The sequence below is a fragment of the Trypanosoma cruzi genome, genomic scaffold (assembly GCF_000209065.1).
Source record: "Trypanosoma cruzi strain CL Brener 1047053516889 genomic scaffold, whole genome shotgun sequence".
NCBI classification, from domain to species: Eukaryota; Euglenozoa; class Kinetoplastea; order Trypanosomatida; family Trypanosomatidae; genus Trypanosoma; species Trypanosoma cruzi.
In genome coordinates this window covers 36,377-55,197 of record NW_001849376.1, presented here as the reverse complement: position 1 = coordinate 55,197, position 18,821 = coordinate 36,377, and the positions used below count along the sequence as shown (strand labels likewise).

Sequence of the window (18,821 nt, the reverse complement as noted above, 5' to 3'; positions counted from 1 at the left end):
ACGGCGACGAGGTGGAAGACGCCTTGCAGATGCGGCAAATTGCCTTTGCTCCTGGTAGGTTCCCCTCTTTTTCTCCTCATTTACGGACTTTTTAAAAATTTGTTACTTGATTTCTTGGCAGTGACGGATTATTTATTTACTCCACTACTCCGAGGGGACGCGTAACGGGTTGTGTTTTACGCCGTCTCCTGCAGCGCCATCTCCAGGGGTTGGGGTTCTCTTCCGCATCTCCAATCAGCGTGGCGGACGTGCTTTACGATGGTGGCCGGCGTGCGGGTCTTTGAGGTTATTTAGGAAAAAAAAACGAAGAAATGCAAGAAGTAAGTAATAATAAATGCACAAATATCAAAATTGGCGAATATAAATAAATAAATATCGATACCCATTTGTTTATCTAGGGATGTACATGTTTGTAATTAATAAAGCAACAAATCAATAAAACAATAAAAAAATTTGTCAATAAGGAAAAAAAGGATGGAGGGGTATATTCATATCTAAATAGATATCTATATATTTTAATTATATAGAATGTTTCCATACTCATATCTATATCGATACATATATATATATATGTACATCAATTGATGTTTATTTTTATATTTATGGTTATATATATATTTTACATTTCTTGTTTGTGGCATTCCAGTTCAGTTGTGTCATTTATTTTTTTTTCCGTGGATCTACACCTACGTTTTTAGGGCGTATAGGCATTCCGTTTCGCATCCAAGGTTGCGTACGCACTGAAGCACCCAGTAGGACAAAAAGTTGCAAGGGGTTTGCGAAGCCCATCCCAATTGAACGTTGATTGCTATCTTCTTTGATCTCCTGAGGAGCCGCAACGCTTGATTCCGTTGCCTCTGCCACCCAACACAATGACAACTTTCAACGAACAGTGCAGGTTTATTGTGCAGTTTTGAGGTGTAGTCCACATCCCTATTTTAGGAATGAACGCACGATGTACCTGTAGAGGATGATGAGGGTCCCCAAAACGAGCCATGGGACAACATGTACTCCAGAACAGGTGTGTGGCGTTGGCCAGAGGAGGTCCTGTGCCAACGGCATCATTGATTGATGGACGGGTGATTTTGAGGCTGGTAGCTTCCTTGCTTTAAGGAATGGAACGGCGCTGGCTGACAAGATGCCACTCGCTATCTGATCTGTCCTGGATGTGGCCTAAAAGACGGTGCGGGCGCATGCAGAGGGGGAAAGGAAATAGGACATTGTGTGGACATGCACGTGGAAGTGTCAGAGCGTCACGATATTCCTCAACAAGTGTGGAGTCCCCGACTTGATGATTCGAGCGTCCTGATAAAACTGTCTGGGTGGAGGTGAGTGCGCTGACTTCCGTTTCAACAAATTTTCCTTCATCTGACAGGCTGCGCGGCTGACGTGGAGGGACACCATGCGCACCTGTTTCCAGCGGGTGCGATGTTGTTTCCCACATTTGAGGGCGATTTCCCTGATGATGTGCTCCGTCGTCCTCACCTGATCCCTTGACGACACGTCGCAACGCGGGGTTGGTGCTGAGCGACGAAAGCCTTCCGTCTCGGTTGGAACCAAAACGGAGAGTCCATGAAGAGGCATGCTGCTCGCGATTGGTTGATGCTTGGCCTGTGACGAGTCTGTTTGCCGCCGTGGAGCATCTCATTCGCCTGATTGCAGCGCCCTCTACACATTGCACAGTTCTCGTGCTCCTGAGTAATGCCGATAAGGGCGGATTGCATGGTGTTTTATTGCTGGAAGGCACTGTGAGGAGGAAAAATATTATTTATTGTTCTTTCTTCTTCCTGGACGAGACGAATCCGTTCTTTGATTCAAGTACGAGTGCCTTGTCGCAGTTCTTGTCGGCCGTTGGTGTGTTTGGTGTTTGTTCCAATCAATGCCTCTCACTGGCGATTCCACGGCCTAATATGGACTGGCGTTGTCGTTCTTGGGCCCACGCTGCTTGGCCCATCAATTATTTGTGCAACTGGACAACAAGTTCTCTGTGGTTGTGGATCATGTTTCGCGGAATATTGCCACAAAAGCTGCTGAGCGGGCTGGTGGTTGTCGCGTCCTGCATGACTCTGACGATGTTCTTGCGGATTTCACTCTGTTGCGTGTAAATGATGTTACATCTGTGCCTCGTCGTGTGGCAGAGGCCTGAACCAACGGAGAATAGAGTGTTGTGATAAAACACTGCACAGACAACCCTCGTGTTGCTCATCGTTATGCTCGTTCTCACTGCGGTCCTCGACGTGGGAACATTTTATTTTGTGCGGTATGGAGGGCACTCCTCCGCTGGCATATCGCCGTGTGGTGGTCTCTGGTTCAAAGGACCCTGTGGAATACTTTGTGAGGGCGAAGGGTGATGGCAGGACTGTCATGCCCACACGGAAGAGGACGAGAACAGGCTGGTTGATGTGCCATGTAACACTGCGCTCGATTGCGTCATTGGATGCGTGCAGAGCAGGTGGCTCTCCGGTGTCTGTTGGCTTCACGGCCAACCCGCTGGCCCCTTCTGAAGGGCATTCAAGAGCATTCGTTCTCTGAGGGTGTTTCTGCTGTGTGGCCCGAACACTGCAGTGCCCGCTCCATTTGGCTTTTTCTTTGGTGAGAGGATGGTCTGTTACACTTTTTGGGCTCCTGTGGAGGGGGAGGGTCATGGGGCAACATGCCCACCGCTTCGGTGTTGGTGCACCGCGTACTTGCAGCCGCGTTACGCAGGAGGCATAATTCTCCGTTGCAGGATGGAGGCAACGTGCTCTTGTCCTTTCACAGCAATGCGCGGTCTTCTTGTTATTTATTTTTAGGCTTTTCTGCAGGACAACGAGTTTGTAAATGGTTACGAGGGATGTGTGACTGCAGGGTTTGAGTGCCGCTTTGGTTTTTTCTGACGGGCAGTGTTGAGGAATTACAGGCGCTTGCAGATGTCATCGCCGGTGTGAGGGCAGGTGTTTCAGCTGCCCGAAGCGCGGCTGTTGGGAAGACGAGTTTCACTCTTGCAGCTGAGGCAGGCATCGACGAGGCGAATGTGCTTGCTCACCACCCTACTTTCTGTACTGTTTTGCCGCGACGACTGGATCTGATCGCCAGCCACGTTAGGCCGTTGCCATGTGGCCGCAACGTTGTCTCGAAGGGGTCGAGAGGCCGCAGGGCACGGCATTTGCATTCATTTGTGGAAGTGTCACGGGGGAGAACATGCGAGCCTCTTGGCATTTGACATCCCGCTGTCTTTTGACGCCATATTCGGTGAGTCCGTGGGTACTGTCTGGTGCTCCTGCCTTTTACTGGATGATTGGAACTGCTGAGATGTGGAGGGTATTTGCTGCGCCTTCTTTTGGTATATTTTTCGCACGCCGTGCTCGAGATGGTTTTCGATTGCCGCATTGCATGGGGTGCTGCAAGGCGATGCATTATGCCATGCGATTGTGCGGTGGCTGCCGTGCGGTGGAAATATTTGACGTCGTTGAGAAGCCCTTTGAGGGTTGGAGTGGCGATCCTCCGGCGCGGGTGATCACTGACGGGTTCACACGCCCCTTTGAATTTGCTGTCCCTTCTTTGTACTTTCATGAACTGGCCGCGGATATTGCGGAATATATTCAGGTTGCTGCGGTGCTCCATACATTCAAGGTGTTGTCCTCCGCGCCGTCAACCGCGGCAGCTGACCGACCGGTGTCTTTGAAGGATTCGGGGGAGGATCCGTCCAATTTGTTCTGCGGCTGGAGTCGCTTCCTTCATTTCTGTTGGCTAGACACGCCCACACCGTCACTTTGCGTTCTCTTCCCCCAATGGGAGGAAACGGTGATGACGAACCTTGAGAGACGGTGGCTTTTTTTGTTTCATCGCTGAGGCATCTGTCAGCGGCAGTTGGTGCATCAACCCTTCCTGAGGGCGGGCAACACAAACTCTGTGGCCGAGACGATTTGGATGGGAGTTCACAGGGGCAGAATCCGCGCCTTATTTCCGTGCTTGTGCCGATGGAATGCAATTATTTGGCCCTTCTTGTGATGCCTCGTGTGTGCCACGACACCACATTGAGGAGAGCACGAGGTGCTATTGTGCGTGCTATTTTTTTGGTCGCCACTGCTCTTTTTGGGTGTGTGATTCGACTGTGTGTTGGGTCTGTTGAGGGGAGGAAGTGGATGGGCCGCGCTCATCCGACCGCTGGGCCTCATTTTTCTGAACGCCCTGACCGAATTGCTGTTCTCCTTTTGCTTGCTTTACCGAGCCTGGCGACCTCTTGAGGAGCGGCGCGTCGGCGTGGACTGTCAGGCTGCTGAGGAGGCCGTGGCTGCGCGGGATGTCCTGCGGTATTTTTTTGCGTTTCGGGACTACTGTAGAGAGGAGGACATTTCATGCCTCCTCCACGTCCAGGAGAGTAGATGGAGGGATCGCGGTTGTGGGATCGCACCTCACGAGTGTCTGCGCTCGTTGATCGCGTCGACGGCGCGCTCTGTGTGTCTTCGACCACTGCCGGAGCATCCCGCCGTTTTTCTTCCGGCGAATGGGAAAATCCACCGACACGCCGAGGGGGTTGCGGGGGATGTTGCAGCGAGGAACGCCTTAAAGGCTCTTCAGTTACGGTGCGCTGCTTGCAAGGATCCCGCAGCACTTGGGATTTTGCTCGCACTTACTTTCTGCTGTCTGTCTGTTGGTTGGTGCCGTTTGCCGGAGAGCGTCTTGGCCCGTGCGCAACCGTCAATTTCTCTGCTTCTGTGTGTGGCCTCACAGTGCTTGAGCCGTTGTGGACGGTGAGAGTAATTACTGTGGCGGTTACGACGACTCTGATGTGTTACACTGCAGATGGTGGCGCCACCCACTCCTTTACCACGTTCTTTTTTGATGCTTTTTAAATATTAATTTGATTTCTTCATTTCTTTCACACTTTCTTACGAAGAAAGCAAACAAGCACTAAACGCTACTGTGAGATTGTAGGGCTTTGAAAGGACTAACACCACACACACCGTCCACACACACATATTCATATGCTCTCACGTGTTGCTGCGGTGAAGGCACCCCGCACACACAACCGTCGCCGCGTGACCGGATCCAGCGGAAGGAGGAGGGAAGGAGGAGAGAGTGAGCCGCAGAGGCCCAACGTTTCCTGGCGTGCGTTTACTTCCGCGGTGCTGCTCCTCCTCTTCGTGTTGTGCTGCGGTGGAGCTGCGACCGCTGAGGTGGAAAAGGCCACTGATGCCTCAACTCCTTCTGGGTCGGCATTGACGGGTGCCATTACTGCAGAGGGGAGTGCTTCAGGGGGTGTTGAGAGGCTGCAACGGGTCGGTCTATTTGTGCCGCAGACGACGCAGGTGCTGCCGAAGATGGGGACTGACTCAGGTCTGAGAGATTCATTTGTTTCACCCTCTCTTGTGAGTGCTGGTGGAGTAATTGCTGCTTTTGCCGAGGGTCGCATAAATGCCAAAAACTCCCATAACGAATCAACTAAGCCGTCTTCTGATGTTGTTGCGGAGTACATCGACTCTGCGTGCGATTGGCCCGCTCTTGTTGAAAAGGTCAAAGAGGAAGGATGGAGGGCACACACTGTGCTTGGTAAAGCGGGGGGAAAAGAGGGTTTTGATGTTGTGCGCCACCCCACAACAATTGCGAAGGGCGACACGGTGTTTCTTCTTGTGGGAAGCACTGCCTTGTCCGATGTAAATGGGAGTTGGAAAGAGGGCAGCTTGGAACCAAAACTGGTTGTTGGTGAGGTCACGGAGCCTTCGGGCGGCGAGCCAAGTGAACGGATCAAATGGGGCGACCCCAAACCACTCCCGAAAAGGATCTCTTCTGCTTCGCACGAAGGTAACTTGACGGATTATATTGCTTCTGGTGGCTCAGGTATTCTGATGGAGGATGGCACGCTTGTGTTTTCAATGATGGCGAAGAATGAAAAAAATGAAGTTAACGTTTACTCCATGATTATTTACTCGAAGGACAACGGCAGTACCTGGTCGCTCTCTAAGGGCATTTCCCCTGCGGAATGCGGTGCACCCCGCATCACCGAGTGGGAGGGATCACTTCTCATGATTGTTGACTGCAAGAATGGCCAGAGGGTGTACGAGTCGTGTGACATGGGGACAACGTGGACGGAGGCCATCGGGACACTTCCAGGCGTGTGGGTCAACTCACAACCGGGAGACTATCCGGAAGGAGTCTTGCATGTGGATGCCCTCATCACCGCGACCATTGAGGGCAGGAAGGTCATGCTGTACACACAGAGAGGACACGCCTCGGGGGGGAATAAGGCAACTGCGCTCTACCTTTGGGTGACGGATAACAACCGCTCGTTTTATTTTGGACCGGTTGGCATGGACAGTGCTGGGGAGAAGGAGGTCGCCAGCAGCCTGCTCTACTCGGATGGTAAGTTGCATCTTTTACAACGGAGTATAAATGGTGAAGGCAATGCCATTTCATTTTCCCGCCTGACGGAGGAACTGAGTACAATCAAGTCCACCCTCAGTACTTGGTCGCAAAAGGACGTTTTCTTCTCCAACTTGTCTATACCCACGGTGGGTCTGGTGGCAGTTTTGTCAAACGCATCGGCCAGTGACGACACGTGGAACGACGAGTACCTTTGCCTGAATGCGACGGTGACGAAGGCCACGAAGGTCAAGGATGGGTTTCAGTTGACGGAGCCTGAGTCCGGGGTAATATGGCCTGTGAACATTCAGGGTAATAATGTGCGCCATGTGTTTTTGAGCCACAACTTCACACTTGTGGCGTCGGTGACCATCGAAGTGGCTCCGAGTGAGAAAACTCCTCTACTGACTGCGACGTTGGCGGACACTAATTCCCCGCTTACCATGGGAATCTTGTACACCGCGAATAAAAAGTGGATGACGATTTTCAATGATAATGTAACAGAAAGTGGCAGTTGGGAGTTAGGGAAAGAATACCAAGTGGCACTCATGCTGCAAGGCAAAAGGGCCTCTGTGTACATTGATGGTGAGTCGTTGTGGAAGGAAGAAGTGCCGTTAACAGATGAGACGCCACCTGAGCTTTTCGCTTTTTGCTTTGGCGCGTGCGGTGAGGATGATGATGAGGTGAAGTCCAGTCCGAAGGAGATCGTCAAAAAATCTCTTGTGACGGTGACGAACGTCTTTCTGTACAACCGCCCACTGAATTCCACTGAGATGAATGCAATCAAGGACAGGAAACCCGTTCCGAAGAGAGCTCCAGAACCACGGGTAAAAATTGCTCCCAAACCTGTCGCACCTGTTGTACCTGTCGCACCTGCTGGACCTGCTGGACCTGCGGTGCCTGCTGCACCTGCTGGACCTGCGGTGCCTGCTGCATCTGCTGGACCTGCGGTGCCTGCTGCACCTGCTGGACCTGCTGGAAATGAAGGGACGGCACGAGAAAAGGGTGATGGTGGGGCAAATGGTGATGCTGGTTCCGCGTACGGGAGGGAACTGCTGCCGCTGCTGCTTCTGCTGGGACTGTGGGGCCTTGCGACTGCGTGAGGAGTGTGCGGCCTCAGTGTGGAGCACTTGTGCCATTCCTCACACCGACGCACATCCGGTAATGAATTAATCTCCGCAATTCTTTTTTTTTTTTTCTCCCCCTTTCTTTGCTTTTTGCCTTGGGGCAACCAATCTGAACGGTTTTTTTTTCATTTTTAATGGTTTAAATTGTTTAAATTTTTAATTTTATTTTTCATTCCCCATCCCTTCTATTTTTTGCTTTTGGGGCAATCACTATGGACGTTTTTTTCTTTTCTACTCTTCCCTCTTTAATTGTTTGTTGCTGCACTCTTCGTGTGAGGGGTGCCGTGTGTTTCCGCCCAACTGCTCCACTCGCACACCACCGACACGCTCATGACGACGGCCCTGTGCGCCTCGCCTGCTGCACGCATGAGGAGGGGCCGCGACGAACGGCGCGCTGAGGGAGCCGTGACGTGTGGGCGTGCGACGAGGGCCTGTGGGGCGGAGCACACATTTCTTCCCTCTTGTTTTGTTTTCTTGCGGCCAGGGCTGGCAGACACCCGCAGCGCCACACACACACACAGCCACACCCTGCCGCCGTGTTTTTCTTTTGTTCTTTTTTTTTCTCGTGTTTATTTCATGCGGTGGCGCACCCTTCGGTGTCGGCCTCGTGAGCATTTCTCTCTCCTTCTGATGATTTCTTTTTTTTGCTGCGCTCACTCTCCCGATGGAGAGACGCGACTCCCGTCGTGTCTGCGTGCTTCTCTCAGTCCACACAAACACGAGTGACTGTGCTCTGCGGGCCGCACTCACACGCCGATGAGAGGGCTGAGGGGAGCAGCAGCACGCAGATGACCCCGTGAAATATAAACGATGTGCGGACACACGGAGGGTCGGACGGCTGAAAGACATTTAAATATCTTTTAATTTTATTTTTGGGCAAAATAAAAAAACAGTTTGGTATGGTCACACGGTAACCGGGTGAAATTTTTTTTGTGCGGCTTTTCTTTTTCTTTTTCTTTTTCTTTATTATTTGGGTGTAGCCGTAATAAAGGACGACATTTTTCATTTTTTTTTCTTTTTTCATTTTTTCCATTTTTTTTTCATTTTTTCTTTTTTTTCAGGGTGTGAGGTGTGGAATGGTGAAGAGTTTTTTTATTATTATTTTTATTTAATTTTTTATGAATTGCCGCTGCTTTGGTCCGCAGTGCAATATCATGAGCTTGAGCAGTCCTGTTATTTCTGCCATGCACTTCTGCTGTACAGTTTTTTTTGTCTCTTTAAATGCTCCGCTCTTCTTTTTTACTTTTTTGACTTGTGCTGCTGCAGGCACACACACACAGACACACAAAATGCAGATTTCAGTGGATTTGGATGCTACTTTTGTAGTGTGTGCTGGTGGCTGCCGCCTCCTTCTGTGGGCATGAAGCGAGGGGAGGAGAGGGATAGCACGGCGAGTCACTTTTCCTGCGGGTGTGATGCACCACCTATGACCGCCTTGAGTCGGGCATCAAATTCCATTGTGGGTGGAATGGCTGGAAATGTTGTTGCCGCGTCATGGATGGATGAGGAATCGCTTTTGCGTGCGGCTCTTTGGGTGATTGCTTGCTCCGTGTGCATTGTGTTGGCTGCGGGCTGTGGCTGTATCCCGTTGGCTGTGGGATTGAACTGGAGGCGGTGGTGGTGTGTGCGTTTGTTGTGTGGAGGACCGAATCTTTTCTTTCGCGGACTGGCGGCGCTGCGATGGTGTGTGTGTGTGTGAGGGCTGGTGTGGAGTTGCCGGCTAGGGCGAGGGCCGTGGCGGTGCTTTTCCCGCAATTTGTTTCTTTTGTGTGTTTGTGCTGCTTCTTGCTTTTCCTCTGTCATCCTCTCCTCCTGTGTTCCTGCGTGGAGTGGCTGAATGCTCACGGGCCATGTTGATTGTGAGTGCCTCCTGACGGCATCCATCTCTCTCTCTCTCTCTGTCTTTTCCTGTTGGGTGCGAGGCGTGTTGCACCGCGTGAGGGCTGGCCCGCACACACCGACGGCCCGCCGTGACTTGCCGTGTTGCTGCTCTTTTCTTTGGGCGATGGTCCTCCGTGCTTTCTCTTCCGGATTCTCTTGTGCCCCACTCTCTGCGTGGTTGCTCTGCTCTGCTCCTCACTGACCTTTCTGATGTATTGCCGCTGTTGCTGCTGTACTCTCCACTTCTTGAACACAGTCACACACTAGGAAAGAAAGAAAACACGCGCTAAACGCTACTGTGAAATTCGAGGTCTCTGAAAAGACCAACAACAGCACATACGCCGCCCACACACACATATTCATATGGTCTCACGTGTTGCTGCTGTGATGGCACCCCGCACACACAACCGTCGCCGCGTGAGCGGATCCAGCGGAAGGAGGAGGGAAGGAAGAGAGAGTGAGCCGCCGAGGCCCAACATGTCCCGGCGTGTGTTTAATTCCGCGGTGCTGCTCCTATTTGTCGTGTTGATGTCTTGCAACAGTGGATTTGCGGCCGCATCGACGGGGGAGAATCAATTGATTGCGCGGCTGCCGTGGGTGGCTTTTATTTTTTTCCGGGACGAACGCATTTGGAACCGAAGGGTGGGACTGGTGCAAGAGGAAGGAGGGATTCGTTTGGATCGCTCGCTCTTGTGGGTGTTGGTGGACTGACGGTTGTCTTTGATGGGGATTAAACGACGCTTAATGATAGCGATGGGGCACCGAGTGAGCTTTCTCATGCGGATATTTTGGCGGGTTCCATCTTTTTTGCGTGGAGTTTGTCGTATTTTTTGGTGAGTTTAATAATGGCCGGAATACACACATCGTGTTGAGCACAGCGAATATAAAGGGTGGTGTAGGCTCCGCGTCCAATCCCACGGCAATTGAGAGCGGCAATAGGGCGTTTCTCCTTGCAGGAAGCTAGCAAAAGTTTGGTACGAATGGTGGGTTCAATTAGGCGTTGAGAGACCGTGATGTTCAACTGGTTGTGGGTGAATTCACGCAGCCCAATGACGGCAGAAGGAGCGAGCTGATCCACTGGTATGAACCCAAATTGCTGTGATCACAGATCTTTCCCGAGACTCACGAACGCGGCGCGAATGAATTGAATGTTTTTTGTGGCTCAGGTGTTTTGGTGAATGGCACGCTTGTGTCCCCGTGATTGCGTACAATGACGAAAAAGACGATTTCTCCATGATAATCTGTTCGACGGACGGCGGCAGAAGCTGAGTGCTTTCAAGGGACATTATTCCTGCGGACTGCATTGACCTTCTCATTGCCGAGTGGGAGCAGGGACAACTTCTTGTGATTACTCATTGCTATGGGAGCCGGTACTGCAGAGTGCACGAGTCACGTGACAAGGGGGCAATGTGGGTGGAAGTACCCGGGGCAATTGCAGGCTTTTGGGCCAATTCACAATCGGTTCTTTGGGAAAAGAGCTTGCGTGTGGGAGCCATTGTCACTGCGACCGTTGGAGGAAGGAGCGTCATGCTGTAGGCTCGGGAAGTGAGCTCCCCGTGGTGGGAGAGTGAGGCCCGTGCGCTCTACGTTTGGGTGACTGACAGCAACCGCGTGTTTTGTGTTGGACCGGCTTCTATGGACACTGTTCTGAATAAGCTGATTGCCAACGTCCTGCTGTACTCGGATGGTGTGTTGCACCTTGTGGGAGCGAGGCACAATGAAGAGAAAAGCAGCCTGTTTCCTTCCCCCCTGACGGAGGCGTTGCAGATGATCACTTCCATCCCCCGTAATTGGGCGGACGTGGACGCTTCCTTCTCCGCGTCGCCCGTAATTACGGTGGGTCTGGTTGAATACCTTTCCAACGCAGGCACTGCCAACACGTGGATCGAATAGTGCCGTTGCGTGGTTGCAACGGTGACGAATGGCATGAATGTCACAAATGGGCCTCAATTCGCAGGGCAACATTGCCCCGTGAACCGTTGGGAGGATAATAATCACTGTAGCTTTGTGAATTAAAACTTTGCTCTTGTGGCGACGGTGGCTATCCGCGAGACACACGCAGGCGTCAAGAATATCCCTTTGATTGGCGCGAAGGAAGCAGGCCGCACTGTGCACTTTTGACTGTCGCAAAGCCATGAAAGTTGTTGGGGATGTGATGTTCAACGCAAACAGACACACCGGCTTTTGGGAGTTGAACAAACAGTAACGAGTGGAGCTCACGCTGCAGGACCACCAACAAGGCCTTCGTATAGATCAATGGTGAGTGTGTGTGGGATGCTGAAACGACATCATCATCGGGAAAGGGGCCACGCGCGAATTCACACTTTTACATTGGAGGGGATGGGAGCAGTGCGAGCGACACCGGGAGCCAAAACAAGTATGTGACAGTGACGAGTGTCTTTCTGTACAACCGCATATTGACCCGGGAAGAAGCCGCAAAAGTTGGTGCCAGCAACCTTGCTCCTCCATAGTCTCTTTCTGGGAAAATGCTTGAAGGGCCGGATGATCCAGCGGGAACTGGCAGTGGCTCCAACGATGGAAACGCCTCTCAGCTCACGAACAACACTTTTTTGGAGAAGGGCTCTAGTGGCTACGGCACGGTGCGTGTGTGTGTGTGCCTCGGGTCTTGTTGCTTCTCCTTCTGGGGCTCTGGGCATTGCAGCTCTCAGCTGTGTGAAACGGTGGGAGTGGAGCCGCGACTCCCCGTGGAAAAGGGTGTGCAGCTCCTCAGGAAGACTCAATGCACTCCGTTGAGGACTTTTTATTTATCCCTTTTGTTTTCTCCTCTGGATATAATGTGCTGCTGGTGCTTTGTAGGAGGGATCAGAACCCCTGTCTTTTTACTATTTTTTAATTTATTTTTTGTTTGCCGCTAGCTGCACACTTTCATGAGTGACGTGCTTCCCCCTGTTTTATTTGCTTTTGTTGCACCGCACGCGGTGCCGGCCTCATTGCTGTGCAGTCCCGCGGACTGTACAAAACGAGGGGTGGAGGAAGAGGCCGAGTGCCTCATGAAATGTGAGGGATTTCGTGTGGACACGTGGAACACTGCGATCTTTTTTTCCCTCTGTAAAAAACATATGGAGATGCACAATTCCTGCTGCGCTGAGGGATACACGAAATGAAAGTCCACTGAGGTGATTTAGTTTTTTTTTATTTATTATTATTTATTTATTTATTTCTGCTGAAACTACGCCTTTTTTCTTGTTTTTCTGTATTTGGCAATTCGCTGCGGCTTGTTTTATTATATGCTGTGCTGAATGCCACTATGTGTCTTTTTGTCCCATCGGGTGTCCCACTGCTAGCTGTGCAGTTGACACGCTCTCATCACTTTTTCTTTTCTGCTAGAGGCATCGATGGTCCGCGGCGACGATCGTTTGTGTTCACCATTGCGATGGTGCGAGGGTGACTGGGCGCCCTGATGAGTGCGTTCTGAGGGGAGCGGATGGTGTGCGCCGTGCCTCACTGTGAGTGTGGGGCGCCACCGCCACGACCTGCTGTGAGGCGTAACGCTATTCCTTCGGGGCAATGGTAAGTAAAGGACTGTGTTGGACTTGGATGCGCCTCGTTCCTCTTGTTGCGGTCGTGGATGTGTGCTGTTCGCATTGCTGTTTTGCGGTACGATGTGGATGGCGGTGCTTCTCTTCTCCATGCTTTTGCCCTTTTGTGTGTGTGGGTGAGTGTGGATGGCTGTCGACCTGCCCCGAGCATTGGGTCCTCCACACACGTGAGGCTCATATTGGCAGACTCTCGCAGCGTCCATGCCTCGTGACAGGGAGCGAGGGAGGAGTAGCGTGTTTCCTCCTACTATAGACCCATCAATTCCGAGCAGTTGGAGTGGAACTAAAGGGAACAAGGGTGTGTGTCTTCACCTTCTTGCGGGAGGACGCGCAGTGGTTGGATTTCTTTTGTCAATTTGTTCGGTCACTGTGTCTGTGTTGACGTTATTATTATTATTTTCCAGGGGCATTCATTGTGCGATTTGTGCGTGTTTGGTGTCCAACAATTTCCACACCGCCGAATATGGTGTTGCGCAGGATCGGAATACATGGATGTGCGAGAGCATTGTATCGCTCGCCCGTAATAACACATACGCACACAGTTTCAGTGTGTCTGATACGTCACGTTCTTCGGAACGGTCGAAATCACTTGTGGGACATCACTTCATTTGCGGCGTCAGGAAAGTGAAGTAAACGGAGAGATATGCCGAGAACGCAATGCTCCTCCATAACACCGCAGGCTGGCGGCGACAAGGAGCAGAGAGATTCTACTCAACATTGAGAAGACGGCAGCGCTCTGATGATCCGGTTTGCTCTTTAGGAACTCCTAATGTAGTGTGCACCGTGTGGGCCTTTTTGCTGCGGATATGCAGAGGGGTGATGCGGGGTGGAATTATTGTTGAAGGCAGCACGGACGCCGCAAAGCCCTTTATGGGAGGGAATGCGTGGTGTTATTCCGTGCTTCCTGGCCTGCGTTGTCGCACTCATGCTGTGAGTGCGGATGGCCACAGTAGTGGAGCTGAATACGGTTCAATGTGTGTTGCTCACGGGAACTGCGCGACACATGTTTTTTGTTGGGTTTCCCAAAAGGAGGGGTGCATCGCCGTTGCGTGCTTCCCGCGACAGTCCATTACTCTGCGATTGTGCATGCCGCCGTCCGCTGCGCCACTGCAAGTCTTCGCCTTTGTGAGAAATGGGGAGCGTGACTGCTGTGGCGGTGGTCGAATGTTCCCGAGTTGGTGCTTTTGGTGATCCCACTTAGAGCGCCGAGCAGCGAGGGGCCGCACACGCCCAGGAGGTGGGAGTGTGTGCTGCAACCGCACTTGCGATTTGTAGTTGGGATGTGGCATGTTTCTTTGGTATTTTTATTTTTGGTGATATGTGGGGCAGCGGTGTGTTGGCGCGTGCGGGCTGCTCATGGTTGCGTGTGTTGTCTTTCCTGCTGTTCCTCCGCTCAACTCCTTTGCGTGCGACGGACCAAACGTTCTTACGGGCGTGTGGTGGGGCCGCGTTCTTGTTTGGAAAAAAAGCCTTTCGCAGGCATAATGATACTGCCGTCCGTGCCACACGAGGCAGTGGGGAGTTTCCTAGGATTTATTGGCGGGGTGGCACCGCACCCATGCCATGTGGCAGGTTTGTATTCCGCAGTACACGGTGATGGGGATGTGCGGTGACAACTTCCTCCAGTGGAGCGACACGAGCAGCACGGGGAGTGGAACGGAGGAGTGATGGCTGCGTGCTTCCAAGTGATACGTGAATGGCGAATGCAATATGAAAGGCAGCGTCACGGCACTCTTTTGCCATGCACACCGCAGATATTTTCCATAAAGCATGCAAGTTGCACTCTTTTCTGTTGTGTGGGGGATTACCGTGATGCATCGCTGTTGCGGTGTGTATGATTTGTGCTTCTGTCAGGGCTTATGTGCCCACGTCCTCCTGCAGAGTGTGTGCGGTGACGGCGGTGCCACACGGGTGCGGGACCGTGGCGAGCGGTATGCGTGGAGGAGCCCTCCGTGCGCACCACGTTGTTGTTGTTGTTGGCTCTCACCAACACTGTGTGGGTGAGTCTCTTGTTGTGGCCTCGATTCATGACTGTGCCTATTATCTTTTTTTTTCTCATTCTCCGCGTTGGGTGGTTATTGTTTAGATCTAACTCAATCCAACCAGAAAGACGAGGAGAAACGATGCCTGCTGGAAGGCCGGAGAGTGTGCAAGGCGGCAATGTGGAGAGTCGAGTGCCCACTGTGCCGCAAGGGGATTGTCGGAAGAGAACGAGGTCGGACTTCCATACTGACACCGATCAACCCGCTGCGACTTGCAGAGGAGTGGGGAAAAGGCAGCAAACAAATTGGACACTTTTGAGCCAAGTGGAGGATGTACTGCTGGAGGGAAAGGATCGCATCACCAGCATGAGGCTGAATGAATTCCTTCGTATTTTTCTTGGCGGCAGGGGCGTTGTGGACGCCAATGAGGACGTCTCTATGGAGATGTTTCGTATGAAACCCATGCGTTTTTCCCCAACGGCGAAACGTCATTGTGCACAATGACGGAATTCCCGTTATGCCGAGAGACGAAAATACTACTGGAGGCTGCATATACACTGAAAGAAGAAGGCGTGTTCTTGCTTGAACACTGGAGGGATTTTGAAGGAAAGGATACGGTCATTCCCATTGCAAAGGGAGCACTCGACACAGCCCTTCTTTATGTACGGAGAGAAGAAACAAGAAGAGGGGCAGAGGACACGGCAGGACGGGATGAGGAAGAGCGGGCAAGGCGGGAGGCAGAGGAGCGGGCAAGGCGGGAGCAACAAATAAAATTTACCTTTTCCACCAAGATCGAAGATGTTCTGTTGAGGGGAAGAGTTCACGCAAATAACATGAAGCTGAATGATTTTCTTACGGCGGAGTTGGGCGGAAGGGGCGTCGTGGAAGCAAATCGGAATGTCTTGCTGGAGGAGTTTTTTGGGGACCCTGAGAGGTACATTGGCGATGAGGGATTATTGAACGAAACAAAGAAATTATATAATTATGTGAGGATGGAGATTGCTGCAAGGAAGGAAATGAGTTTTTGTGAAGACTTACGCAGTCTTTACAATAAAGGTGTGCACAACCTAATGAAGTGGTCAGAGCTTGCTGCGGAGGTAAAGGCAGGTGTTCATGGCATCACTAGAGATACTTTGGATGCAGCCCTCGTGGATGTGAGGAACCGAACGACGACGAGTGCTCCGATGAAACTGGAGGGATTCTACGAGTCTGTGCACAATGCGAGGTGGCATCATGTCGTGGAAGTATCTGGCGGCGAGGGAATGGGAATGGGGGTGCATGAGGGGAAACCACAGCAGTCATGGACGTACATGGCAGTTGGCCAAACTGTTGAAAAGGATGATGGTGTGCAGCAATCCGGTGCACCACGTCCCAGACTGATAGTTCTCACCTCGGACAAGGGATGGCCGTACTCGTGGGAGGAAGATAAACCCATTGTTGACTGCTATGTGAACTGTGCGGTGGATCGAGTGTGGCAGATCGTCAAGGGCGATGTAACCGAGTGGTTCAGCCCTGGCCCTGGGACCTACTTTACGCCTCATCCGCGTGTCATGATTGGGACGCCCGGGATCGGGAAGTCGGTGGCTGCCGGTTCGTACCTCCTCTACCAGCTGCTGCACTGCGATGCGGAGCAACTCCAGGTTGTTTTCCACTGTTTGGGAGATGTACGTGTTTGACAAGACCACCAGAGCGGTGCCAGTATACATGGGTAATAAAACATCCAAGAGTGTTTTGGGTGGTTTGTGGCAGAGTGGGATGAAAGGGTATATTATTTACGATGTGGCAAGGAAAGGAACACCGCCCGAAACAGGTTTTTTGCCCCCAACCGGATGGGGCATTATTGTGGTGTCTTCCCCAAAGGCAAGCAACTATGATGAGTGGGAGAAGCAAACAAAAGCTGCGCGAATCATCATGAATTGCCCCGACGAGGTGGATGTGAAGGCGATGTGCGTTTGGATAACGCGAGGTCTGGAACCAGATAAGCAAGCGGGATACTGGGAGATGGTTGAAAAACGCATGGATAAAGTGGGAATGCTTCTTTGCTACACCTTTGATAAGCTATGATCTGTTGGTCGGATTGAGGCTTGCAACAGTAAATTTGATAAGATGACCGCTTTGGATTGGATACCAAATATTACCTTACTTTGGGATCTAATAAAATGTGAGATGTTAATAACGTGTCCCACAGGCTTGTGGATACCGTCCGAGTACAAGGAGAGCGCAATGGCGAATTGCCTTTCAATGCACCGATGTCTGCCCACCTCGCGAGTAAAACATTGTGCATGTTGGCAATGTTAGTGCCGCAGGCTGATTTTAACTTATTTGTATCGAGGGTCAGAGATTATTTAATACCAAAAATTTTGCGGAATTACACCGTGTTTGCATTTTTAAATGGGGATTCCATGACTGCAGTAGGAATCAAACTGGAGGGGCTGAGGCCACCAACACGACGTCAGTGACACCGCTGTGCGCCGGAGGTGTACTCACAGGAGGGCTCCACCGGGCACAATTTTTTCCCGTCTGTGGAACACCGTTACCAGAAGACTGATGTAGAGTGCGGGGTGCTGTACATTCCAGAGGTCGAAACCTTTTGGCTGGTGGACGGCTTTTTTTCTTTGTTGATTCGCCGCGGAAGACGCTGGTTGGGCTGCGGATGGCTACGGCGGGTGAGCATAGCACCACCGCCGGCACTGTGAGGTAGTGCAATGAGCGTCTGGCGGCATAATTTAATGGTTGGGAGGAGTTATTTCGAGAAATGTCGTGGGAGATTATTTATGTGCAACACGCAGACAGGGTGCTGATGGGTGGCTGGCAGAGATGCGGCGCGGTTGAGCACCCGACTGAGGGTGAGTGTAGGGAGGCGGCGGTGGCTGTTGCGGAATTTGGGCTGAGGAAGGGATGTCGGTGCCAGGTGGGGGATAGCGGATGCAGAAGTACGTGTCTTCTACAGTGAGTGAAACAGGCGCATGTTTCTCCCCGAGAATCCCCGTGTTGCTTTGCCTCAACGAGCACTGCGGTGTGTCTGGGAGGTGGAAGGGATCGCATTTTGGATGGTACTGGTGGTGGTGACATTGCTACGGGTTTGTTGCGTGGCCGCACCGCTGAGGCGTTGTCTTTGTGTTTGTGTGTTGCTACCGTCATCATTGCCGCTTTTTCTCGTGGAGCGGATTGTAGTGGATGCTGCGTTGTATTGATTTTGTTTGTGAATTTGTTTTGCACCGCCTTCCGCTCCCGCAGCGCAGCGCTGATGTGGGTGGTCGGCGCTGGGAAGTCGAAACGAGCCCGTGAAACGGGGTGCTGTTGACATGCGCCCCAAATGTCATTACTGATGGTTCTTGGGGATGGGATGGGGGATGCGGGGAGTGGGTTTCTTGTGAATCTGTTTTGTTTTTTTTCCCGTTTGGGGGAGCAAACTGTGAGCACTCCGTGGGTGTGCGTCTTTCTTCTTGGGTTTTGCCCAACGGTCACCACCGCCTTCCTTTTTCTTCTCTTGTGAGAGGAGGAGGACAGTGTGTGACTGTGTGGCTTAAGCGTTGCTGGGGACCGTTACTGTTGTGTGTGTGCGTGCATGCATGCGGTTTGGGGCTGGCAACAGTCGCTGCCCGCTGCCGTCGCCGGAACACACAAGGCCCGAGCAAGTGAATGGAAGGACGATAGAGCATTCACGGGACTCTCACCACACTCGAGGCACAAACCCCCACGCCCGTTGAAGTACGCAGATACCTGTTTTTTGTCTACGCGATGCCGTCTGCCGTTGCGCTAAACAGCTTCGACTGACGACGGAGCAGGCAGGGGGTCATAGAGGCGGGAAACAAGCGGATCGCCGCCCCAACTTTGATGCGTTCTTCCGTGTCTGTGAGCGTCACTTTTTGAGCCACCCTCTGCATCCGCGGAAGCAGCGCGCCGTTGCTGAGCAGCACGAAGGGCGT

At 52.0% G+C, this 18,821-nt stretch overlaps 1 protein-coding gene and 3 pseudogenes across 1 annotated transcript, besides 7 other annotated features; all 4 read left to right on the top strand.

Moving 5' to 3' along the window:
- Positions 1-15,024: part of a sequence feature (areas not merged during assembly with more than two copies in the genome that could not be assigned to a particular haplotype) that runs on past the window's edge.
- Positions 484-618: a microsatellite.
- On the top strand, positions 660-4,478 carry Tc00.1047053508523.35 (annotated as a pseudogene).
- Tc00.1047053508523.30 (trans-sialidase, putative) lies at positions 4,968-7,445 on the top strand (the record flags this gene model as incomplete). Its single annotated transcript, XM_810024.1, has 1 exon — positions 4,968-7,445. One exon carries the CDS (start codon positions 4,968-4,970, stop codon positions 7,443-7,445), a length of 2,478 nt encoding a protein of 825 aa, XP_815117.1.
- Positions 7,608-7,639: a sequence feature (AT_rich).
- Positions 8,468-8,527: a sequence feature (A-rich).
- Positions 8,557-8,589: a sequence feature (AT_rich).
- On the top strand, positions 9,714-11,846 carry Tc00.1047053508523.21 (annotated as a pseudogene).
- Positions 12,499-12,531: a microsatellite.
- Positions 15,025-18,821: a sequence feature (heterozygous, non-Esmeraldo-like haplotype).
- Positions 15,393-17,846, top strand: Tc00.1047053508523.10 (annotated as a pseudogene).